Source organism: Eurosta solidaginis, chromosome 5 (genome assembly GCF_040869045.1).
Source record: "Eurosta solidaginis isolate ZX-2024a chromosome 5, ASM4086904v1, whole genome shotgun sequence".
Classification (NCBI taxonomy): Eukaryota; Metazoa; Arthropoda; class Insecta; order Diptera; family Tephritidae; genus Eurosta; species Eurosta solidaginis.
Window position 1 is genome coordinate 250,571,614 of NC_090323.1, and position 27,679 is coordinate 250,599,292.

Here is a 27,679-nt window from a genome sequence, read left to right on the forward strand (position 1 = left end):
TGGACCAGGGGTGACTATAGAATGCGTTTGTACAATATGGGTGTCAAACGAAAGGTATTAATGAGTATTTTAAGAGGGCGTGGGCCTTAGTTCTATATGTGGACGCCTTGTCGAGATATCGCCATAAAGGTGGACCAGGGGTGACGCTAGAATTTGTTTGTGCGATATGGGTATCACATGAAAGGTGTTAATGAGTATTTTAAAAGGGCGTGGGCCTTAGTTCTATAGGTGGACGCCTTTTCGGAATATCGTTATAAAAGTGGACCAGGGTTGACTCTAGAATGCGTTTGTACAATATGGGTATCAAACGAAAGGTGTTAATAAGTGTTTTAAAAGTGAGTGGGCCTTAGTTATATGGGTGGACGCCTTTTCGGGATATCGCCATAAACGTGGACCAGGGGTGACTCTAGAATGCGTTTGTACAATATGGGTATAAAATGAAAGGTGTTAATGAGTATTTTAAAAGGGCGTGGGCCTTAGTTCTATAGGTGGACGCCTTTTCGAGATATCGCCATAAAGGTGGACCAGGGGTGACTCTAGAATTTGTTTGTACGATATGGGTATCAAATGAAAGGTGCTAATGAGTATTTTAAAAGGGCGTGGGCCTTAGTTCTATAGGTGGACGCCTTTTCGAGATATCGCCATAAAGGTGGACCAGGGGTGACTCTAGAATGTGTTTGTACGATATGGGTATCAAATGAAAGGTGTTAATGATTATTTTAAAAGGGCTTGGGCCTTAGTTCTATAGGTGGAAGCCTTTTCGAAATATCGCCATAAAGGTGGACCAGGGGTGACTCTAGAATTTGCTTGTACGATATGGGTATTAAATGAAATGTGTTAATGAGTATTTTAAAAGGGCGTGGGCCTTAGTTCTATAGGTGGACGCCTTTTCGAAATATCGCCATAAAGGTGGACCAGGGGTGACTCTAGAATTTGTTTGTACGATATGGGTATCAAATTAAAGGTATTAATGAGGGTTTTAAAAGGGAGTAGCCCTTAGTTGTATATGTGAAGGCGTTTTCCAGATATCGACCAAAATGTGGACCAGGGTGATCCAGAACATCATCTGTCGGGTACCGTTAATTTATTTATATATGTAATACCACGAATAGTATTCCTTCCAAGATTCCAAGGGCTTTTGATTTTGCCCTGCAAAACTTTTTCATTTTATTCTACTTAATATGGTAGGTGTCACAACCATTTTACCAAGTTTTTTTCTAAAGTTATATTTTGCGTCAATAGACCAATACAATTACCATGTTTCATCCCTTTTTTCGTATTTGGTATATAATTATGGCATTTTTTTCATTTTTCGATATCGAAAAAGTGGGCGTGGTTATAGTCGGATTTCGGCCATTTTTTACATCAATACAAAGTGAGTTCAGATAAGTACGTGAACTGAGTTTAGTAAAGATATATCGATTTTTGCTCAAGTTATCGTGTTAACGGCCGAGCGGAAGGACAGACGGTCGACTGTGTATAATAACTGGGCGTGGCTTCAACCGATTTCGCCCTTTTTTCACAGAAAACAGTTATCGTCCTAGAATCTAAGCCTCTACAAAATTTCACAAGGATTGGTAAATTTTTGTTCGACTTATGGCATTAAAAGTATCCTAGACAAATTAAATGAAAAAGGGCGGAGCCACGCCCATTTTGAAATTTTCTTTTATTTTTGTATTTTGTTGCACCATATCATTACTGGAGTTGAATGTTGGCATAAAATACTTATATACTGTAAAGATATTAACTTTTCTTTTAAAATTTGAATTAAAAAAATTTTTTTTTAAAAAGTGGGCGTGGTCGTTCTCCGATTTTGCTAATTTTTAGTAAGCAGACATATAGTAATAAGAGTAACGTTCCTGCCAAATTTCATCATGATATCTTCAACGACTGCCAAATAACAGCTTGCAAAACTTCTAAATTACCTTCTTTTAAAAGTGGGCGGTGCCACGCCCATTGTCCAAAATTTTACTATTTTTCTATTCTGCGTCATAAGTTCAACTTACTTACCAAGTTTCATCGCTTAATCCCTATTTGGTAATGAATTATCGCACTTTTTCTGTTTTTCGAAATTTTCGATATCGAAAAAGTGGGCGTGGTTATTGTCCGATATCGTTCATTTTAAATAGCGATCTGAGATGAATGCCCAGGAACCTACATACCAAATTTCATCAAGATACCTCAAAATTTACTCAAGTTATCGTGTTAACGGAGAGACGGACGGACGGACGGACATGGCTAAATCGAATTTTTTTTCGATACTGATGATTTTGATATATGGAAGTCTATATCTATCTCGATTCCTTTATACCTGTACAACCAACCGTTATCCAATCAAAGTTAATATACTCTGTGAGCTCTGCTCAACTGAGTATAAAAAAACTAATTTCGCAACTTGTAATATGTCCACTATTTTTATTTTGTTTGTATAACACTAGGAATGAGTGATCATGTCGTGCAAATAATCGATAACTGTGACAATAATCATAACATCGCATTTCTAGTGTTATTCGAATCGTTTCACAGTCAAATTCTAACCTAGTTCTGTAACCTAGCTTTCGATTTGAAATGCATGAGAGAACTACATTAGAATTCTAATGTAAAATTACAACATTTCTCTAACGTTAGAAACTGTGTTTGCTGGGATAATCCAATCACGTACTATAAACCTATTGCATTTTTTCTTAAGATTTTACCTTTGAAATATATATATATTTTTTTTAAGTGATTGTGGTATGTAACCAATTTTCTGATTTTCAGAACGTCTGTTAAGTAAGCACAACGATCCTGCCGAATTTCAACATATTTTTTCTACGGATTGCAAACTTTTAAATTTTCTTTTTTTTTTTTTTGAAATTGGAGCAGTACCCGGCCTTCAAAAATTTCACTAAAATTGTGTGTTGCGCCAATTCACTCGCCAAGTTTCAGCACTTTATCAGTATTTGCTAATGAATTATTTCAGACCTCATTGGAATACAAATCAATTCACTGCTTCATATCAGTGTACATAATAAATGGTACATTTCCATGCCATTTAGCAAAATAATTCTTGAAAAACGAAGAATTATCAAATAAACATGCAGAACTTGTGATATACATATGTATGTATGTACCTAACTGTTATCTTAATCAAATAATCTTAAAAATTATTTTAATGTGGTCTAATTAAAATGTTTAAAATTTCAGTAAAAACAATTTGTTTCAGTCCGATTCCTAGACGGTTGAGTTCATAGTGATCATATACAAATTATTAGATCTCCAAGTTTTAAACAAAAGTAAAAAAATGCTATCAAATATTTCTGTTTACGAAAATGTTACAAAACTTGAAGTATATGCTTTGGTGAATGCCTATAACGAAGATACACATCCTAAAAAAGTGGATGTGGTCCTAGGAAGTATGTTAAACGAGCGAGTTTTGCTTTTTTTATGATAATCATGTAAATTATTTTGGCATGAATATAATTTCGATTTTAAATTGGCCGAAAAAAATTGTTTCACTCTATCTCAGAACTTATTTCAGAAACGCCCAATGCAAGCTGAAAATTGATTCCGTTTTTCATTTGGATAAGGGTTTTCTCTTCAATGAGTTCTGAGATCGGGAAATTTGATATTTTGAAAAACTCACGGAGTAAGTTGATGGTTTTACATCAAAATCAAAAAAATATTGCAAACCATTGAACAAGATGAAACTGATTGCGGTGCTTTCGGCTGGCAATCTTCAACGTGTCATAGAAAGAGACGTTTTTCTGTTGATTAGCCATCCTCAATGAACTTTCTGGAATTTTTTTTCGTTCATTAATGCGTTAGCTCTGTGTTTGTTCGAAACAGGTGCGGTTCTAAGTTATAGGTCCCTCAAATCTCGTAATAATTTAAAACAATTTTTCTAAATGGTATGCCAGTTCAGAGTTTTGTGCATTTGGTATTACCATCGTTGCAATAGCAAATATAAGTAACGGATGGTGTATGCAGTGCCAGTGTCTGCATCAGCATCATACCTGTTGACAAACTAGTCATTATATGCACCAGAATCGTACCAGATGACATACTAGTCAGTATATATGTACATCAATATTATACCAATTGAAATACTAGTTAGTTTATGCAAGAGTATATTGATTACAGCGTTCTCCGGGCGAGACCTCGCGAAGCTACTTCCCCACTTAGTGTGGATTAACATTAAGACCTCCTTATGTTATTCTTGATCAACAGCCTCAGTTGGAAGGTGCCGTATCTCATCGCAGTGCTTAAGGAGATGTTTCCTTATTCCTCTTGGAGTAGTGAGCGGTGGTTGACTGTGTCAAAAGCTTTTGACAGGTCAAGTTCCACGAGCACTCCAATGATGGAGCCTTGGTTGGTTCAGTACCCAATATATCAGTGTATTAATAGAATTTGAAGTGGTGGTAGTGATATGAATTTTACGGAAGCCATGATCATGGCTGGCTAATATAATATTTGTCTTTAAATGAATGACATCGGTAGATAGGACTCACCATAGTTAGCTGAGTTTCTGGGCTTTGGTATTGGGATTATTTTTGCCATTCTTTATTATTCTATAACTAGCTGACCCCGGCAAACTTCGTTTTACCCAAAATCAAGTGCGCAGAAAAGCATGCAATATTTAGTACCATGTGATCTATAGCAAATACCACCTACCCACCACCCACCATTTTAGCTTAGCGAAAGTTGGAATTTGGGGGCTGGTGTCACTGTCCGCGTCAACATAGCTGACTTTTTAAGGCTGTATAACTCTGTTATTTATTTTGCCTTTGGAAAAATTACCTATTTGAAAATAAGCTGGCTGAAAAATATTGGCATAACAGCTTAAGTTAAATCAACAACTGAAAATCTCAGCCCAGCGATTTGTAAAAAAAGCTAATTTGTCTATTTGTCTCTTACTTTCTCGATATAGGGTGTGTTCGAGCTGCAACAGTTTTACTTTTTATGACAGCAGATAACGTTCTTCAGCAAAATTTGAGCCGATGTGGCAATTTCGCTCGTTTGTTGAACGCAATGTTGACAATCTATTGATCATCTCTAGGAAATTAGCGACATTCCATCAACTAAGCAGCACTTTAGCAATACTACTGTTATTATTTGGCTGCTCAAACACTCCCATATTAATTGTGCATTAAATCTAAAATATAAAACTCAAAAATGACTCCGGTTGTTATGTTCGCATCATTTATTTGCTTCAATTACACAACCAATAATAGCCAAAGCCATAATAATTTACATGGGTCATCAATTCTTTCCCTGATTCAAAAGCTGAACTACCAGCGCTACCGTCATCAGCTCAGTTTCATCATTGCCAGTAGCGCCAATAACACCAAACTCGTGCCTGACACACAAAAATCGTTTCACTCAATAGCGCAAGTAAAATGTACTACGCACTCTCTACTGAGCAGCGTCAAAAATTCGCTTGGAGTCATTGTGTCAATCAGCTGGAATCGGTATTAGCGCTGGCGCCATGCAATTTACATCACTAAAATTGCTTGAATGCCCAGGCTTATGACTTGTTTAATCCTGACGAAACGAAGCAGGGGCAAAACGTATGGTGAATTCCTGTTGCAGCCGTCCCACTTTGTGGCGAATGAACGACTCTACAATGCTTCCTCTTATTAATATACTCTCTTTGCTGTTAGTCAAAACTTCACCCCAATGCCGCCAATAACACTGCTGTGACGCCACCTTTGACTGGTAGTAAATAGCGTTATGAGCGGACGACATCTGTAATTCGGTAATCGGAAGTTACTGTTAGCAGAGTAGATTAATAAGAGGGAGCATTGTAGAGTCGTTCATTCGTCACGAAGTGGGACGGCTGCGACCGGAATTCACCATACGTTTTGCCCCTGCTTCGTTTTCACCGTCTGGATTAAAAAAGTCATAAGCCTGGGCATTCGAGCAATTTTAGTGATGTAAATTGCATGGCGCCAGCGCCAATGCCGTTACCAGCTCAATGGTAGCTCATTGACGCAATGAATCCAAGCGAATTTTTGGCGCTACTCAGTAGTGAGTGCGTAGTACATTTCACTTGCGCTATTGAGTGAAACGATTTTTGTGTATCAGGCACGAGTTTGGTGTTATTGGCGCTACTGGCAATGATGAAACTGAGCTGATGACGGTAGCGCTGGTAGTTCAGCTTTTGAATCAGGGAAAGAATTGATGACCCATGTAAATTATTATGGCTTTGGCTATTATTGGCTGTGACTTTGAACCAAATAAATGCTACGGACATAACAACCGGAGTAATTTTTGAGTTTTATATTTTAGATTTAATGCACAATTAATATGGGTGTGTTTGAGCAGCCAAATAATAACAGTAGTATTGCTAAAGTGCTGCTTAGTTGATGTAATGTTGCTAATTTCCTAGCGATGATCAATAGATTGTCAACATTTTGTTCAACGAACGCGCGAAATTGCCACATCTGCTCAAGTGTTGCTGAAGAACGTTATGCGCTGTCATAAGAAGTAACACTGCTGCAGCTCGAACACACCTTATATCGAGCAAATAAGAAACAAATTAGCTTTTTTTACATATCGCTTGGCTGAGATTTTCAATTGTCAGTTTAACTTAAGCTGTTATGCCAATATTTTTCAGCCTCTTTATTTTCAAATAGGTCATTTTTCCAAAGGCAAAATAAATTACAGAGTTATACAGCCTTAAAAATCAGGTGGACAGCATAGCAAAAGGTATGGTGAATTCTTCCTACAGCCGTCCCACAATTTCCACAAAGTTTTAGAGCTCTACAATGCACCATCTTATATTTAAAGAGTTTTTGGAGTTAGTCAAAACTTCACCCCAATGCCGACAATAACACTGCTGTGACGCCACCTATGACTAGGTAATAAATAGCGTTATGAGCGTGCGATATCTGTAATTCGGTAGTCGAAATTTAGCATGAGCGGGCGACATCTGTAATCGAGAGTTGCTGCTATTCAACACTGTGCGTAATACGCTAGCATGGGATTCACCACGTGGAAAGAAATTTTTCTCATATAAAATAGCATGGCTAATCCTATACCCGCGAAGTAATGGCATGAAATATTGCTTGATAAGCATGATTTGAACCTTCTTGTTACTTCTAGTCATCCAGCGATATAAAAAATACTCTTTTACGAATGCCCTTATCAACAGCTTTCATTTGATATCCATATTGTATAAACACATTCTAGTGGTAGTCGGGTCCACGTTTTGGGCTATATCTCGAGACCCTAGTCACCCAGAGGTTTGGAAATTGTTCTGCAGTAAAGCACTCATCAACAGCTTTCATTTGATATCCATATTGTATAAACACATTCTTGTGGTACCCGGATCCACGTTTTGGTCTCAAGACCCAAGCCACCCAGCTGTATGAAATATAGCCTATAGCCTATTCGGGTACCTATATAACATACCTACAAAATTTTATAAAAGTCGGTCCAGTAGTTTTCAAGTTTTAAGCATCTGAACATACACTCACCACGATCCATTTTTATATATATAGATAACAAAGGATTAAATGACAAGTAGAAAACATGCGAAAGGTAGCTGATGTCCTTATGCCCAATGTGTTTTAGCATCGGCATAGCTATTCCGTCTGGGCCTTTCGATTTAAAAGGCTTGGCTCTTTTAATGGTTTCTTCGATCTGCAGAAGGAACGGTGAGGTGGTATGTGCGCGTGTTTTTGTTTATGCGCCCGTTGATTTGTACGAAAACTAGCCTTGTTAACTGAAGTATGCTTTGCAAATTGCTGGCAGAAAGCATTAGCGCATTAGCGCATTTCATCGAGTTCGACAGACAAAATCCAAATGAAATACATACTAACTAGTATGAATAGCTCCAGAAAATTTTAGTCAATAAACTATTTATTCAAAAACTGTCTAGTATGAATAACCTCGAAAAATTCTAGTCAATGAACTATTCAAACACCAACTGGTTTGAATAGCCCCACAAAATTCTAGTCAATTCTAGAGTGTTTGCTGACTGCTTTGGCTTTTGAATGTAGGGATTTGCTTTAGATTGACATTAGCTGATTTCTTAATCTATTTGCAATGACTTAACACATTGGCGGCCACCGTGGTGTGATGGTAGCGTGCTCCGCCTATCACACCGTATGCCCTGGGTTCAACTCCCGGGCAAGCAACATCAAAATTTTAGAAATAAGGTTTTTCAATTAGAAGAAAATGTTTCTCAGCGGGGTCGCCCCTCGGCAGTGACTGGCAAGCGCTCCGGGTGTATTTCTGCCATGAAAAGCTCTCAGTGAAAACTCATCTGCCTTGCAGATGCCGTTCGGAGTTGGCATAAAACATGTAGGTCCCGTCCGGCCAATTTGTAGGGAAAATCAAGAGGAGCACGACGCAAATTGGAAGAGAAGCTCGGCCTTAGATCTCTTCGGAGGTTATCGCGCCTTACATTTATTTTTATTTTTAACACATGCATAGCCGAATATTTTGTTGGTGTATTGCGTAAATATACTATACCAGTTTTCAAATACAATGATGCTAGACGAAATCCTAAAATCCCCTAGTGTTTTCGGTCTTCTTATGTATCTGCGACAGTTGTTATAAAAAAATGCTCACTAAACCTCGTAAGGATTGCATGATTTTTGTTCGAGTTATATCATTAAGGCCCGGTTTTTCAGTACAAGATCAACTCAGTTTATCAGTTACACTACGCTTAAACTTATTCTGCAGTTTTTCAGTCTACGTTAACTGAAGTTTAAGCTGATCTTAAGCGGCCGATCTGGCAGGGTTAATTCTAGTTAACCTATCGGTGATTTGCGTTCGTTCGAAATGGCGTATAATATACCCAACAAGCATTTGGGCTTCAGTACCATGTTGATAACAATTTGTGAACCAGATAATTTGTTAATTACTTGTCTTCAGTTTGGCAACGCTGCCTTTAATAAACCTACTTTTTCAAAAATAGATGTCGGTGCTTAGCCTTTCACCGTATGAGTTAAATGCAAAACAGCGGCGACACCTGCCTATCACATTTCACGTGTCCAAAGATATCACGACCTCTGCTTCTCAAGTCTCTCAATGATCCAGAGCATTACCTTGAGAATTGAGCGTCATGCGGAGCTAGAAAACTCACTGGATCATGGCTAGTGGCTCAACTCGGGAATCATAGCGTACTTAGCAAGAGGGAATTTTTTATAAAGCTAAAAATGCTATTACTTAAGTTGAAACAATTTAATTAACAACTTGCGTTTCTTTAACTGGACTCAAATGTAAGATTCCATACTACATTTTTTTCACGAAAATAAAATGAAATATGTATATATAATTTAAAAAATAAATAAATGTGACGCGCTAACCTCCGAAGAGATTTTAGGCCGAGCTTCTCTTCCAATTTGCGTTGTGCTCCTTTTAATTTTTCCTCCACATTGGCGGGACGGGACCTACTTGTTTTATGCCGACTCCGAACGGCATCTGCAAGACAGATGAGTTTTCACTGAGAGCTTTTCATGGCAGAAATACACTCGGAGTGCTTGCCAAACATTGCCGAGAGGCGACCCCGGTTAGAAAAATTTTTTTCTAATTGAAAAACCTTGTTTCTAAAATTTTGATGTTGCTTTGCCCGTGGCGTGAACCCAGGATCTTTGGTGTGGTAGGCGGTGCACGCTACCATCACACCATGGCGGCCGCCCATATAATTCTTTTTTGGATTACTTACGCTTCATTACTGCTATCAACCAGGTGTATATTTCTCACAATAAACAGCTGTTGGTTTTGGTGGTACCACCTTGGAGATTTTTTCAACTGTAGATTTCTCAAGATCTCTCGAAATTAGGATATTAATTGGAATATATTGTGACGAATATTAGTGACACTAAGTGATACTCACATCCTTAGTCTGATGCTAAGTAAATTAAGTCACAACAACAATAAAGCAGACAGTCACTTGTATCTACATAAACGAATCAATCATTATGTCTACACATATGTACGTACACGCAGCGGAGAAGCAACGCACAACCACATGCATATATCTGAGATTCTCCCGAAAGTATGCAATGAGAGAAGCTATAAAATCGTGCATCTATAGTTACAGTGAGAAATTTGATAGCTGATGACCAACTAGTAGATTCTGGAAATGGAAGCGCCTAGAAGAAGCGAACGAGGAAATCAGAGAGTATAAAAGGCAGCAACAGTAGAGGCGTGATAATCAGTTGGATTTAAGACGCTATCTAGCGAGCAATAGCAGTATTATTTTAAAAATCAGTTTGATTTAAGCGTCCATCTATCGAGCAGTAGCAGTGTTTTTGTTGTGAAGAACTTTAATAAAGGCCATTTTGCATTATTAAATATTGGAGTTATTTATTCAACAGTTTAGTGATTCGAACTTAGCAGAAGGTTGCAAATAAGAGGATTTGCAGTAAATTCGTTACAATATTAATGATGTTGGAGATCAACTCGAAAACTTTTAATTTTACAAAACTTCTCAAAGGTTGGATAGTGATTGGAGAATGAAATTGGATATCAACTCGAGAACTATATGGTTTAAGAATAAATAAATGATGATGTTGGATATCACTTCCGGAAGTAGATATATATTTCGCTGGAGAATTTTTTTCTATGTTTGTTGGGTAAACAAAATCCAGCTGTTTCCGTATCTACAAATTATCTAGATAATAAAAAAACCAATGTTGCCGCACAAAAAAGCAAAGGCGGCCTTAAATTGTGACTGAAAACTGCTCAGTAGTTTAACTGGAATTTAAATTTGACTTGAGTTTACGCAAACTTAGTTTAAGCTTAGCTTAATTAACCTACTTCTGAAAAACCGGGCCTAAAGGTATTGTAGAGAAATTGACTAAAAAAGGAGCGCCAATTTGAGTTTTTTTGAAATTGCCCTTCCATATCACTACTAAAGTGGCATATCAGCATTATGTAATCACATACCATAAAGATATTGAATTGTGTTTTAAGATTAGACCTTTGAAGTTTTTTTTTTATGAAAAATGAATGTGGTCGTTAACCAATTTTTCTGAATTTCTTCCTGTCTGTTAAGTAATAACAATGCCCTTGCTGAATTTCAAAATGATAATTTCAACGAAATTATTTACGGACTCCGAAATCTTCAAATTTTCTTTTTTTAAATGGGGGCGTTGCCACGCTCATCTTCTAAAAATTCACCAAGTTTCATCACTTCTTATCCACTGAATTATTTCACACAACGTGGCATTATAATCATTTCGCGCTTTCCTACGAATGCAATAAATGGCACAATGTTGCCATGTAATGCAACGTAATTTTAAACAACAATGAATAATTGATATGAGTACCTTATTTTTATCAACTTGTATCAAATATTCCTCAATGTTATCTTAATTTGGGCTCTAAATGTTATCTTAATTTGGGCTAATTAAAAAATTTGTATGTTCAGTAAAAACAGTTTATTTCAGTCCTCTTCTTAGACGGTTGAGTTTATTGTTATCACATTTAAAAAAAAACGGTGTATTTTAAACGAAAATAAAAAAATGCTGCCAGATATTTCAGTATACGAAAACGTAACAAAACTTCCGGCCATTGAAGGATATGCTTTGAAAGCTGCGTATAAAGAAGATATACATCCTAAAAAAGTGGATGTGGGCCCAGGAAGTATGTTAAAGGAACGATTTCTCGCATTTCTTTTTTTTTTTCAAATGTTTATGTATAATTTTGGCAAGAATATAACTTCGATTTGAAATCGGCCGAAAAAAACAGTTTCGCCCTATCTTGGAACTTGGTTCAGAAATACGCATCATCTGAAAATTTAGTAAGTTTTTCGTTGAGATAAGGGTTTGTAATTCAACCGAATTCTGGGATAGGTCTTTCTACACCTTTTCCAGTTTTAGTTCATATAGTTGCAATTGAAGCTCAGAAAATTACAATTGAAGTTCAGAAAATTACAACTGAAGATTAGTTTTTCAATTGAACCTCAATTATAACTTTCTAAAATTCAATTGCAATTTCCGAGCTTCAATTGTAATTTTTTGAACTACAAATAGAAATTCTGAAATTCAATTGTAATTTTCTGAGCTTCACTTGAAACTTTCTGAACTAAAACGGAAAAAGGTGTAAAAAGAGTTCGGAAATAGACGGTTTTGAAAAAAAAAATACTAAGTTGTTATTTTACATTGTAAACCATTGAAACACAGGAACAAACTGTCTGTCAGGGCGTTAAATATGGTGGTGCATTCGGCTGGCAATCTTTAATATGTGGTAGAAAGAGACGTTTTCCCCTTTATAAGCCTTCCTCAATAAAGTTTATGCGGCTTTTATTTCAAAAATGTGCTGTTAAATAAGACTCAAGTTTTTGATAATTTATTCAAAGTTGTTCTCTATTAAATCTTCATCACATTGGACTAATATTTTAGTGTATGCTGCAGGGTTGTAACACAAGTAAGTTTACGGTAACCGCTGTAGGAATCGAGACTTAAAAATTTGCTTTGTCGAAACTGGATTCGGAAGCGAAATCGAAGCTGTAAACAGGGTACAAGGTCTATATATCTTTTGGGGATACACATAAAATATTTATTTTACAATGAAATCGAATATAAATCGGACATTCTCCTCTTTCCGTGGAAAAATGTAGTGTAGTAGATGTCACTACGCAGTGAAAATGGGTTGGCAAAACAGAACAAACCACCGATGTGATGGCCGAGTGGTAAGCGCAGCGAAGCCAAAACGATCAGTTGCGGTTTAGCAACCCTCAAAATGGCTCTACATCACCAGCTATGGCTGTTGACTGTTAATTTTTTTTCTTCTAATCTAATTAAAAAATTATTTCAATAAAAAAAGGGATATATATAGCACAACAATAACAATCACCCAAAATTATTCTTAAGCCCTTGAGGTCGTTTCGAACCAATGACCTTATAGTGAAAAATTAGTTTAAAAAATCTCAATTTTGCTAAGCCAAATAAAAAAAAAATGTTTGCAGCTGATAAACCAAACACACGGTTGTTTAAACTCTTTAAGTTCTCATTTTCAAAGTTTCAACCGATCGACTATCATTATATGTACATCCGATTTCAAACGTATTCGAAATCGGAAGTCTACCCTGCAAAAATTGTTGGATTACGTGTTCCATTTTCTTCATGTTGGAGTACTCCAACAATACTCCTTTGCAATGCGTTTGCGGACCACCATCAGCCGATCATTGCTCGTTTTTTAACGACAGTGATCACGACACGATTACGATCGAACAGAGTTGCCAAAAGTGAAATATTGCATGCAATAACTAATAATAAAATTTTACTTTGGCAACTCTGATAAAATGCAACAGCGCACTGGTTTTATGTATACATATAATATTAGTTTCTTTATTCACGCAAATGCTAAATAACATAAGAATATTCGTAGTATAAAATATAAAAGTTGTATTTACTTTCATTTTAAATTAAATTCACTTCGATAATTCTTTCCGACACAATTCCTCTTTAGTACTTTGGCATATGATCCTCTGTGGGTGCTCCATGGAGTACTACAGTGAAAGTACTTTGGAAAGTACTCTCACGTATGTACTCTATAGAATACTCACAAACGAAGCGAGAGTGGGATCACCTACTCCTCTCCTAGGAAATCGCAATGTTATTTGGAGCACATTTTTTGTATGAATACAGATTAGATTTGGAGCAGTCCTATACTCCCAAAGGAGTATTCCTTACATTATTTATAGAGTACTCTCGTTTTTTGAAGGGTATAATCAATCAGCGAAGTTCTGAGGTATCGGTATCGAAATCGAAGCTTTGTTATATCGATGTATATTGCAACGGTTATCCGTCATCCCTTGTAAAACTTTATTTGCACACAAATCGGTGTCGGCGTTGTGCCATCTTCGGTGTAATTTTTGCTTCTCGTTCGTTTCGCAAACGAAAAATTACACTGAAGTTGGAGAACGCTAAAACACGTTTATCTCCATACCAAATTTGACTTACACTTCCTTGTCCAAAAATCAACGAAACAAAATGAATATTTTTTATATCCCTAGAACATAGATTTTGAATTCCGACTCTTGTACTAAAAGCTTGCCATCAAAGTAAGCATTTTCAATGTTAGCTTGCTTAAAAAATCCAAAACAAAACATAAATTGCCACAGTTATTTATTATTACTTCCTTTATATTAGGTCGGTTGAATGTTTGTCCGCTTTTCATACAAATCTTGCAATCGATTTTTAAGTAACTTCTCAATTAGCTACAAACGTGAAACTTCACACATAGGTTAGAACACCGTGACAATGCAACAAAAGGAAAAAAATCCGTTAGGTGCCGCACGGATTGAAATAATTAGATACGAATTTGAAAATTTGCAAACCAGCTTTTAAGTAACTTCTCGATGAGCTAGAGGCTAAAAATTTAGAGCTTAATTCAGAGGTCGATGACAGCCGAGGATACAATACAAAAAGTTTCGCTAGGGGGCGCACGGACTGAGATATTTAGAAAAATCGTACGAAACGGAGGGAATTTTGGGATTGATTTTTATGTAAGTTCTCATTGATGATACAACTGTGAAACTTCACGGATAAGACGCCGAGAAAATTTAAGAAAAGGAGAAAAAATTCCTTTAGGTGGCGCACGGATCGAAATATTTAGATAAGAATATGGAAATTTGGTGTTTTGAGATCGATTTTAAAGTAACTTCTCATTAAGCTAGAAACATGAAACCTCAGAGACAGGGTAAGACACAGTGATAAAGGAACAAAAGGAGCAAAAAACAAAAACAAAGGAAGTGCTTAAAATTTTTTTAAATTTATTTTCATTTTCAACATGTTTTCTCCTGAAATTGTTTTAGAACTGCGTTCACACCAAATTGCAAACATATGTATGGCGATCTTACGCGATCTACCACATTTTTAGTATTTGTTTTTACTTTTTACACAGCCAAGTTAAAAGGCCGTTTTATCAGCTGTTCAGTCAATTGTGATTTTTTTTTGCTGATAAGCCGCACACGAGTTAAACTTTTTTGTTATGCTATAAAATTTCCTATTACGTAAATTATCAGCTCAATTGAATCAAACGAAGCTGCAAATACAACCAAGCAAAGCCAATTCATTTGTACATACCACTTATCAATAGTAGTATGCATTAGGGATGTTGTGAATGTGGAATGTATTAAGACATATTCAGATGCGTGTCCGGTTGTGAATCGTAGAGTAATTTTACGACCAGTTGTACTTTTGGATAATTTACACCAATCCCATAGTTAATTGCAGAACCAACACTACTGCCAAATTTCAACATGATGTCTTTTTATTTAGGGCCTATCTTAAAGGAAAGTGATGGCACGCCCATTTTGGATCCTTGAAGAAATACTTAGAACACATTTTAAAAAGAAAAAAGCATTGACGACAGAGAGCATTGTTTTTTCCCACCTGGCTTTACTTAAAATTCGGAAAATTTTCGTTCAGATATTAGCAGTCTTTTTTTTACATGTATATACATCTACATATGCGGGTAAGAAAGAACGCTTATCATCACTTAGACGATGCTTAGGAGACCCATCTAGCGGAAATTATTGCAGACTCGCAGCAGTGGTTAAATAACTCGCTACAAAATGGGCTGTGCTTAATAGTTGAGATACACACCTCTGTTGGTCATAGTGAATTACCTATAATTGAATCGGTTGCGATGAATCGTGGACACGCACACTTTTCGGTCATAGACGTCAAGAATAGCGTAGAGATAAAATGGAGAGACACATTTCGGTTGCAACTGAGTATAATGCACACTGAAAATTTTTCGCGCAATAATTTCACTTTATATGTGGATAGCAGTCCATATAAAATTTAAGCGCATACGTTTATATATACATTTAAAAAAAAACACCGCTATTTTCAAAAGCAGCTACTAATATTGCGCTTTTCGTAAACGTCACTCAGCCAACGCAAACTCTAAAACTGATACTGGCAGAGTTTGAATATCTATCGCAATAAACTCTAAAGAGGTAGATCCCTTCTTGAAGTCCTACGCGTTAGACTTCACTTTTGTGTAAAATCCCTGAATATAATTTTTACAATTACACATATCCCGCTGAGGAATTTACATTACGTCCTCGTCTCATGCAACTTTTGAGATTATTCGAAGATGACATTTTAAGACCAATCGGGTCTTATAAAATGAGACTTGCTTTGTAGTTAAACAAAATTGTGTCCACATTTCAATAAAGCGCACCCCAATGTACTTACATACACAACTAAATGGCACTTTTGTGTAAAATCCCTGAATATAATTTTTACAATTACACATATCCCGCTGAGGAATTTACATTACGTCCTCGTCTCATGCAACTTTTGAGATTATTCGAAGATGACATTTTAAGACCAATCGGGTCTTATAAAATGAGACTTGCTTTGTAGTTAAACAAAATTGTGTCCACATTTCAATAAAGCGCACCCCAATGTACTTACATACACAACTAAATGGCATTGTTTATTTTAAATGATAAATAATTTTTTATCAATGATAAGAGGGAAATCAATATTTAGTTAACTGATTTTTTTACTTTTTTTGAATGATAGAAACAAAAGGTATTATGTAATTTGTTGATGTTTACATTAGAGTTGGAAATGACAAATTCATCTGGAGCAAAAAATGAACAAACTAAATGGAATTCGCTTTAACTGCTAAAGCCAGTTTTGATTAAAATATAAATTATAATATTTAAAAAAAAATAAAATAAAAAAATGTTAAGCACTTCCTTTATACATATATGTAAATGGTTAAAAATCAGCGAAAAATGTCTCCTTATATAAAGACATATTCCTGCTAAACTTTGATTTTTAAATCTTGACATAGAAATTGCAAAAATATTTATGGGAAGTAAAAATATAAAATTGGAGTGCACATTACTTGGATTGTAAAGTTGGTAGGAAAGGAGATATTATTAGTCAATCAATTGCGCTCCACCTTTATATTTTTACTTCTCATAAATATTTTTGCAATTTCTAAGTCAAAATTTAAAAATCAAAGTTTAGCAAGAATATGCCTTTATGTAAGGAGACATTTTTCGCTGATTTTTGTCCATTTATATAAAAGAAGTGCTTAAAATGTTTTTATTTTATTTTTATTTTCTCCTTTTCTTACATTTTGTCGGTGTCTTAACCTATCTGTTAAGTTTTACGCTTGTAGCTCAATGAGAACTTACATAAAAATCAATCCAAAAATTCCCTCCGATTCGGACGATTTTTCTAAATATCTCATCCCGTGCGCCCCCTAGCGAATCTTTTTGTATCGTGTCATCGGCTGTCATCGACCTCTGAATTAAGTTTGAAATTTCAAGTCTCTAGCTCATCGAGAAGTTACTTAAAAGCTGGTTTGAAAAGTTTCAAATTCTTATCTAATTATTTCGATCCGTGCGCCACCTAACGGATTTTTTCCCTTTTGTTGCATTGTCACGGTGTTCTAACCTATGTCCTATGTGTACAGTTTCACGTTTGTAGCTCAATGAGAAGTTATTTAAAAATCGATTGCAAGATTTGTATGAAAAGCGGATAAACATTCAACCGACCTAATATAAAGGAAGTAAAATAAATTCAAATCTACCAAATACTTAAGGAAAACAAAGTGCTAAATTCGACTTGAATCATTTTGTCTTGAAGTTCAAACTAGAGAAAGACAGTTTTCCATTTAAAACGTAACAAAAATTGAGCAAAAACTTGATTTTATTTAAATCTAATCGATATGTTGTTGTTTTTGTAGCGATAAGGACACCCGAAGGTTGAAAATTTGATTTGAAAGCTATAAATTGTGCTGGCCCTCTTGAATCAATTTGGTATTTTAGTCGCCTCTTACGACAGGCATACCTGCCGCGGGTGTATTCTAAGCCCCCTAGTCCGCTGCCTTAACCACAATTTTGAGTAAATTTCAAGAAGTTTTATCTTTTATTGTATCTCCTCTTCTCCCTCTTCCTCGTCCCTTCCCTCTCCCTTTTATCTATTATACATTTATCTATTACTTTTACGGCCGCCGTGGAGATGGTAGCGTGCTCCGCGTACCACACCGATGATCCTGGGTTATATTCCCGTGCAAAGCTACTCGTACCTTAAAAATTTAGAATCAAGTTTCCCAATTAGAAAGTCTTTCTAAGCGGGATCGTTCCTTGGGAGTGATTTGTGAAAACGCATCTGCCTTGAAGATGCCGTTCGGAGTGGACGTAAAACATGTAGGTCCCGTGCCGCCAATTTGTAGGAAAAATTTAAAGGAGCACGACGCAGATTGGAAGACCGCATCTTTATTTATTTTTATTGATTGTCTATTATTAAATAAAAAAAGGAGCACGACTCGAATTGGAATAGAAGCTCGGCCTAAAATCTCTTCGGAGGTTATCGCGCCTTACATTTTTTTTATTATATATTATATATTATATGTTATCTATTATTTATTTTCTATAATCTGATATATATAACATCATTATTTGTTTTCTTTTATATATTATCTATTATCTGCTATCTATTATCTCTTATCTATTATCACCTTTACATATTTTTTATATAAAACTCTTTTAATTTAATTTCGTTTGCATAAATTACATTTTGCAGCTTAATTAATAACACAAACCGTTAATGCATTTCATCAATTCATTAATTTGATTTATAGTAATTAAATTGTTGCTGTACTTTACCCTTTAGCGTAATGCGTTTATTATATTTACTTAATTAATGCTATTATTGTAACATCAATTAAATTGAAAAAAAAAATAAATAAATATTTCTCAGTTGTAAGCAAATAAACAAACCCACAAACATACTTCAATAAATAATAGCAAATAATTTAAATCATTTTTCATTTTACTTTTACTGCCGTCTTACAGCTTACCGAACGAATGAAGGCAAACCATGGGTGTTGCCGGTGGTGCGTAAAACAGAAATCAAAATTACCAGCGACGAAGCGATCAACCACGAATATCTACCAGTATTGGGTCAGTTCAATAAACAGCAAATTTTTATTAATTAACAAATTGATATTTCATCTTTCATGAAGCTTAAGCATAAAAAACATTAAAAACAATTATAAGCTCTCTTGTGGTACAAATACATATATGTATGTGGGTACCAACAAAAGTTCGCTTAAGTGGTTATTATTATACTCAGCGTGCTTTGCACACAGAGTATATTAACTTTGATTGGATAACGGTTGGTTGTACAGTAGGCCGGGTCGATTTGTGGGGAGGCAAAAAAATCGCCCATTGCTCTGTGAAAATCATATTCTAGGGATCAAAATAAGAAACTTTGCCGAAGGAACCATACCTCTAAAACGAATTCTGATGTCCCCCCCTTTGGGTCGTAGGGGCAAATTTTGAAAAATCCCACTTTGAAATGCCTATGTTTTTTCTTTTTGGAGTTTATTTTTCTCTTTAGAAATTTATTTAGTCAGAACATATGTAAATAAAAAAATGAATTTAACTTAGTAATAGAAAAGAAATTAAAAAAATTATTAGAAATTGGCGTTTTTACAACCCCCTTTTAAAACCAAGGCATCACTGTGATGCATTTGCATGTCGTAAACATAGTTGTGTGGGTTTTTTATTCAACCGTTTTAAAAAATGAAGGTATCACTGTGACACAATTGCAGATCGTAAAATTGCTTGTGTTGTTTTTTTTAAGCCACCACAAGACACAGCAGGTAGAATTGAAATTGCCCCTACCCAAAAGTTCGACCCAAAGGGGGGGACATCAGAATTCGTTCTAGAGGTATGGTTCCTTCGGCAAAGTTTCTTATTTTGATCCCTAGAATACGATTTTCACAGAGCAATGAGCGATTTTTAAACCGACCCGCCCTATTGTACAGGTATAAAGAAATCGAGATAGATATAGACTTCCATATATCAAAATCATCAGTATCGAAAAAAAATTTGATTCAGCCATGTCCGTCCGTCTGTCCGTTAACACGATAACTTGAGTAAATATTGGGTACACGAGCTTATCTGGACCCAGAATAGATTGGTGTTGAAAATGAGCGAAATCGGATGATAACCACGCCCACTTTTTATATATATAACATTTTGGAAAACACAAAAGACCTGATTATTTAGTAAGTAATACACCTAGAATGTTGAAATTTGACATGTGGACTGATATTGAGACTCTTGATAAAAATTTGAAACAAAAAAAAAATTTTAAATGGCGTGCACCGCCCACTTGTTATAAAATCAATTTTACAAATATTATTAATCATAAATCAAAAACCGGTAAACCTATCGTAAGAAAATTCGGCAGAGAGGTTGCCTTTACTATATGGAATGCTTCGAAGAAAAATTAAGGAAATCGGTTAAGGACCACGCCCAATTTTATATAAAAGATTTGTAAAAGGGTCGTGGACGAATAAAATAAGCTATATCTTTGCAAAAAAGGGCTTTATATCGATGGTATTTCATATCCCAAGTGGATGTATAACAATAAATAGGAAAAACTTTAAATTAAAAAAAAAATAGGTGTGGCACCGCCCCTTTTATGGCTAAGAAATTTTTTATGTTTCGAGAGCCATCACCCGAAGAAAAAGTAACATATCGTAATTAAATTGTGTACACATATTTTCCTTATAGCAGAAAATATTTTTAGTAAAAATGGACGGGATCGGTTAAAGACCACGGCAACTTAGATATAAAACAAGTTTAAAAGCGTCGTAGACTAGAATAATAAGCTATAACTTAGCAAAACATAGTTTTGAACCAATGATATTTCACTTAACGAGTTTTATTGTAAGAGGAAATGGGGAGACATTTTTTTTAAACGGGTGGTGCCACGTGTTATGTAGAAAAGTAATTTATCTGAAATGAAATGTACAATTGAAGCTCACGCCGAGTATATAATGTTCGGTTACACCCGAACTGAGACACCTTTACTTGTTAAAGATTTGTTTTATTTCGGAATGAGTGCATCGTATCCACTGCTTCAAGTACAGACATAATCGAACTTTTGTTAGTCCTCTCGTACATATGAATAAATATATGCACAGCATTTGACTAATTTACATCGTTTACTTTCAATTAAAGGCAATGATGCATTCACAAAAGCTGCCACAGGCTTGTTGTTGGGCGAGAACTCAGCTGCTATTGCCGATAAACGTGTAAGTAAAGAAGAATAAACAATATTGCATACGTAGATATGAAACGTTTTGTTTTAAAGATCGTGTAATTGTAGTTTGATTTGGGTAAGGTTAGGTTGAGTGGCGTTCGTTTTTCTCTATTGTGAATGCCTTCGATGTGTGTCAGATTGGACCATATTCGTCCAACCTGAAATTTCCTAAGTAAGCCATATCAAACCACTTGCTCTTCCGTGTGAACATGGGGTGGGAAAACTATCTAGAAAACGGGAACCTATAACATCGGCATGTTATGCCTCGGTCTGACAGCGGCCAAACCTTGCCTCTAAACGAAGCGAAGGATAAAACTGATATTTAGCTCTCCATGAGTTCACTAATCTTTGGACGGAAAATATCTGCGACAACCCTTATTCCTTTTACTCTAAAGGAGCTAATATGAACCTGCGATGAAGGGTGCCCCTTGCAGTCATTTATCACGTACCAATCCGAGGTCCAAAGTTGCGCTAACGATTCCACTCAAGACTCAATCAATACAACTATAGAGTTCAGGGTTCTATGTAGTGCAAGTTTTCTGCAGATGACCTCCGTTTAAACGCTGTCAAAGGCAGTTTCAATGTCCCAGAAGCCTGCCAGGTGTACTTCTTGGAGTGCAAAGAAGTCTCGATAGCGCTAACGACTTTGTGAATGACGTTTTAATCCAGTTTGCGTCCATCCTGTGGTTGTTATTGTTTTCCCTTACGTGTAGAACAACGACCTCTTTTGCTTTATAGGATAGAGAAAGAGAAAGGCTCCTTCGTCTCTAATCATAGTCATCTCGGAGGCTTCTTGAGGAGTTGCCAAGCTGTTACTGATCAGGTTCACTATTTTTGCGCCGGAGACCCAGCCAATCTTTATAGCATAGGAATTTCCACAGATTCAAGTCGCGTGAGGCGTAAGACGATCCATGTTCCATGTTGTTGATGTAACAATAAATAGATTTCCCAAGAGGCCATACCTGTAGGAATGAAAACGGCGACCTTGTAACTGATGTCCAGAGAGTGCTTAGATTATGGAGGGAGCACTTCTCTGCTCTCCTAAATGGAGGCAGCAATTCACCGCGCAGAGATGAAGAACCCGATCCCGCAATCGATGATGATGGAATATATGTCCCCCCGCCCGATTATGACGAAGTTAGAATAGCAATAACCAGATTGAAAAACAACAAGGCCGTGGGCACTGATGGATTGCCTGCGGAGCTATTCAAGTTCGGCGGCGAGGAGTTGGTAAGGCGCATGCAGCAGCTTCTTAGCAAAATATGAGCGGACGAAAGCATGCCCGACGGTTGGAATCTAAGTGTTCTTTGCCCAGTCCACAAGAAGGGGGATACTGCAAAATGCACCAACTATCGTGGAATCAGCCTTCTTAATATCGCATATAAGGTCCTTTCAAGTGTATTGTGCGAAAGATTGAAGCCCACCGTGAACCGGCTGATCGGACCTTATCAGTGCGGCTTCAGACCTGGTAAATCTACCATCGACCAGATTTTCACAATGCGCCAAATCTTGGAAAAAACCCGTGAAAAGAGAATCGACACACATCACCTCTTCGTCGACTTTAAAGCCTCCTTCGACAGCACGAAAAGGAGCTGCCTATATGCCGCTATGTCTGAATTTGGTTTCCCCGCAAAACTTATACGGCTGTGCAAAATGACGTTGAGCAACACCATCAGCTCAGTCAGAATTGGGAAGGACCTCTCCGAGCCGTTCGAAACTAAACGAGGTTTCAGACAGGGTGACCCCCTATCGTGCGATTTCTTTAATTTGATGCTGGAGAAAATTATACTAGCTACAGAACTTAACCGCACTGGAACAATATACTATAAAAGCGTGCAATTACTGGCATATGCTGATGGCATTGATATCATCGGCCTAAACACCCGCGCTGTTAGTTCTGCTTACTCCAAGCTGGAAAAAGAAGCGGTAAAGATGGGTTTGATGGTGAATGAGGACAAAACGAAGTACCTGCTGTCATCGAGCAAAGAGTCAGCGCATATGCGCTTTGGCAACCACGCTACTGTTGGCAGCCATAATTTCGAAATAGTAAAAGACTTCGTTTATTTGGGAACCAGCATCAACACTAGCAACAACATCAGCACTGAAATCCAGCGAAGAATCAATCTTGCCAATAAATGCTACTTTGGACTAGGTAGGAAATTGAAAAGTAAAGTCCTCTCTCGGCGAACGAAAATCATACTCTACAAGTCACTTATCGTACCCGTCCTGCTATATGGGGCAGAAGCATGGACCATGACAACAGCAGATGAAGCGGCTTTGGGAGTGTTCGAGAGAAAAGTTCTTCGAAAGATTTATGGACCTCTACGCGTTGGCGATGGCGAGTACCGAAGAAGATTTAATGATGAGCTGTACGAGCTATACGCAGACATCAACATAGTCCAGCGAATTAAAACGCATCGGCTGCGCTGGCTAGGCCATGTTATGCGAATGAAAGATGATGCTCCGGCCAAGAAAGTGTTTCTATCGGAACCCGCCTATGGAAGCAGAGGTAGAGGGCGGCCCCCACTCCGTTGGAAGGATCAGGTGGAAAACGATTTAAACTCCCTTGGTGTGACCAATTGGCGCCGGTTGGCGGAGCGAAGGAGCGACTGGCGCGCCTTGTTGGACGGCCATAACCGTTTAGACGGTTAAGCGCCAATTAAGTAAGTAAGTAAGAGGCCATACCTCGGATCTCTATTATGGTATATTTGTGTGGGATTATACTCGGCGTAGAAGCTCCACGTTGAATTGTTACTTCATCCATTTCATCATCAAATATCTTTAAATTTAAAATTTCCCTTTACTACTTTCAGGCTTTTGGCATTCAAACTCTTTCTGGCACCGGCGCACTTCGCATTGGAGCACAATTTCTCAGCGTCATATTAAAACGTAAAGTTGCTTATTATTCAAATCCCACCTGGGAGAATCACCATAAAGTATTTGCTGATGCTGGCTTTGAAACGCTATGCTCATATCGCTATTGGGATCAAGCGAAACGTACAATCGATTTCGATGGTTTCTGCGCTGATTTGGAGGCTGCGCCCGAAGGTGCCGTCATCATATTGCACGCCTGCGCACACAATCCCACTGGCTGTGATCCCACACAAGATCAATGGAAACAATTGGCCGATTTAATTGAACGCAAGAAACTTTTCCCATTCTTTGATTCGGCATATCAAGGTTTTGCCAGTGGTGATCCAGTGAAGGATGCATGGGCGGTGCGTTACTTTGTGGATCGTGGTTTTGAGTTGTTATGCGCACAATCGTTTGCTAAAAACTTTGGACTTTATTGTGAGTGCAAAGGTATAAATTTCGTTTATAATTTACAATTTTTTTGTATATTCCCGCAGGCGAACGTGTTGGCAATTTGACGATAGTACAACGCAGTGCCGCTACCTCAGAAGCGGTGGCTTCACAATTCACTTGGTTGGTGCGTGGCATGTATTCGAATCCACCAGCTTTTGGTAGTCGTATTGTTGCAACAGTATTGAATGATCCGCAGTTGCGTCAGGAATGGTGAGTTCTTTTTTCGTGACTAGTCAACAATATTTATTTGAATGCAGTAATCGGCAGAAGTGAATTCCAACGAGAAATCTTCATTATATTTTCCTCGGGGAGTACCAAAAATTGCTACACATGTGCTCCCATAGAGATATAGAAAGAAATGGGCACAGGCTCCGTACTTTTACCAGTATAGAAATAGAAAGCAATGGGCACAGGCTTCGTACTTTTACTAGTATAGAATGCACTACATATGGAACTTTGCTATGACCTTCAGCAGGTTAGGGGGCTTAGAATATACCCGCGGTAGGTATGCCTGTCGTAAAAGAGGACTAAAATACCAAATCGATTGAAGGCGTTGTGTAGCGCAACCCTCTCAAGGGGTTGCCAGTTCAATATATAGCTTCTCCAACCCAATTGTCAACCTCAGCTACCCGTGGCGAATCCTTTTTCATTAATAGCCGAGGCTCTGGCGACCCCGAACTCCTGATGGATCTAGGGGGTGGGAGGACGGAATGGCCTAGAAGGTTTCATGTGGCCATACCAAATCGTTCCCGCGATGGTCGGGCTAGTACCCTATGTTGCTTGTTACCGGAACGTACCGGATCTGTATCCGGCAAAAAACCATCAACATCGATAACACCTTCTAAGGCCTTCCGGGAGTGTCCTTATCGCTACAGCAACAACAACAACAACAACAACGTTTGCTATTCTTTAAGTTTTTATGGCTAGTAATCAAATTTCTGAAGCCGGTTTGACTTGAATGGCGTTGTTATTGTAAATCCTGAAAAAACCGAAAATTTTTTTTTTAATACAAATAACAAGGCCGAAATTATTCCTTACACAATTTTGAAATAGTCCTGAAGTTATGCCAAAACAGTCACAAAATGATAACAAAAATAATAGCTTCAAAAAAAGTCGCGAAATTATCCGAACAAAATCCCGAAAACTATCCAAAATAGTGTCAGAAAGGTCTATAAAATCGTTCGGAAATCAACTGGAGATAGTCGTAAAATGATATCGATATGGTTACAAAATAGTCTCGACAGGATCCCGTAAACAATTTAGAAATCATTACAATTACTATTTTCATTACAATTACAACTAAAACTCTACACTACATTACTAAATATGACTAAAACTACATTTAAAACTACACAGCCGTCCCTAGCAAAACGGCAGTAAAAAGTGAAAAGTAAAATCGGAGAAAATTAAATTTGTATTTGGGAAATGATTTTCCAAATAAACTTTAAAGCAAGGCCTTGTTTTATATTTCATTGTGAATTTTAAATGATTATTTATTTGTGTAGCGCAACACTTTCAAGGGGGTGCCAGCGCAATATATAGCTTCTCCAACCCAATTGTCAACCTCACCAACAGTCGAGGTTCTGCCGACCCCAAGTTCCTCACGGATCTAGGGAGTGGGAGGGTGTTGTGTCGGTCTAGTACCTTAATGGTGCTTGTTAACGGAGAGTACCGGATCTGCATTCGGCAAAGGACCATCAAAATCGATAACACTCCCCAAGGCCTTCAGGAATGTTCTTATCTCTACAACAACAACAAATTATAGTTATTACAATTACAATTAAAAGGCCACAACCGTTTCAACGAAAGCATTTAATTAACACTTAAATGTAATAAATAAAGTTTGGCTTTTTTCTTTTTGCTAGGATGGAATGCATTCAAACGATGTCTGGTCGCATTATTAAAATGCGTCAAGCGCTATTCGATCGACTCACAGAACTTAAAACACCTGGCACATGGAATCACATTGTCTCACAAATTGGCATGTTCTCTTACACTGGCTTAAATGGTAAATTACTGAAGCGCAATAAATAAGTCAAAATTAATTTAAATTTAATTAACCAAAACTCATTTTAATTTTCTCATATTTAACAGAACATCAAGTACGTGTGCTCATCGATGAATTCCATATATATTTGCTGAAATCAGGACGCATCAATATGTGTGGCCTTAATGAGAATAATGTTGATTATGTAGCCAATGCCATACATACAGCTGTTACAAAAGTTGAAAGCAAAATTTAATTGAAACAAATTTAAGCATTTAAAGCACCAAGAGAAGAGGGGAAATTAAAGAAGCTAAAAGAGATGCTAAACAGCGAGTCAAAACGAAGAAAAAAAACGAAAGAAATTATTATTGTAATTAGTATGAATGTAATACTGTTTAAAGGCTTTCAAACCAAGTACACATTACTTTATTAGGGAATGTCTTTAGGATGCACAAATATGTACACACGTATACATACATATACATATGACAGCATGTATTAAATAAGATCATATTTTAATAGATATTTGTAGTCCGCAGTCCAGTGACATTCAAGATTTACAAAAAAAAAAAAAAAAATAACCGATTATCCTCCTTAACACTTGATGACAACAACAACTCCCAACTTAAATAAAAAAGCGCATATTTAAAATATAAATCGAAAATTAATGCAACCAACAGAATTTATTTTGTATTATAATATAATCAAATTGATATACATACATACAAATATATATTAGACGCCGCCAAAAATTTTGTAGTAAAAAATAAGATGCAACAATAATAACAAAATAAAAGATGTTCAAACAAATATTAATGTAACGAAATTAAATTTATTGTAATTATATTGAAACAAATATATTCTTACTTGTAATAGTACTTAGAAAAATATATATATAACGTTTAGCAACCAAGTTCCTCATTGTATTGTATTTTATGTATTTCCTTGTGCTGGATAATTAAAATAAACAGCTGTAATCCGTTGCAGAAATTAGTAAATAAAATGTTTTCCAAAATGTATTCTATCTTCTTTTATTGATGCCTAAATTGATGGATCAGGGATTTTTTATGTAACTCGACTCTAAAGAAATTACTTTCGGATTTGAAAAAAAAAAAAAAACAAAATACATTCTATATATATAAAAATCAAATTCTGTGTGTGTGCTTGTGTGTTGCCTATGGAAACGTATTTCCCACACTTCAATCATCACCAAATTTTGGCTATAGACTAATTTTGGTTCAGAACTAAGAATTTTAAATTAACCTTTTTTTTTTAAATTGCACGTCACGCCACTGGGTGGTGCGACAAATTTTGTATGTCAGCAAAAGTTACTCATACGCTATGGACG

General features: G+C 36.6%; 1 protein-coding gene across 2 annotated transcripts in view; it reads left to right on the forward strand.

The window, feature by feature from the left end:
- The window catches only part of Got1 (Glutamate oxaloacetate transaminase 1), a 57,067-nt gene extending 29,717 nt beyond the window's left edge, over positions 1-27,350 (forward strand). For both annotated transcript variants that reach the window (XM_067789704.1, XM_067789705.1), the window contains exons 3-8: positions 18,776-18,883; positions 20,957-21,030; positions 23,852-24,329; positions 24,389-24,554; positions 26,210-26,352; positions 26,439-27,350. In XM_067789704.1, the coding sequence (XP_067645805.1) occupies positions 18,776-18,883; positions 20,957-21,030; positions 23,852-24,329; positions 24,389-24,554; positions 26,210-26,352; positions 26,439-26,587 (1,118 nt within the window). In that variant the 3' untranslated portion in view covers positions 26,588-27,350. The remainder of the gene's footprint in view (positions 1-18,775; positions 18,884-20,956; positions 21,031-23,851; positions 24,330-24,388; positions 24,555-26,209; positions 26,353-26,438) is intronic.
- The last annotated feature ends 329 nt before the right edge of the window (positions 27,351-27,679 follow it).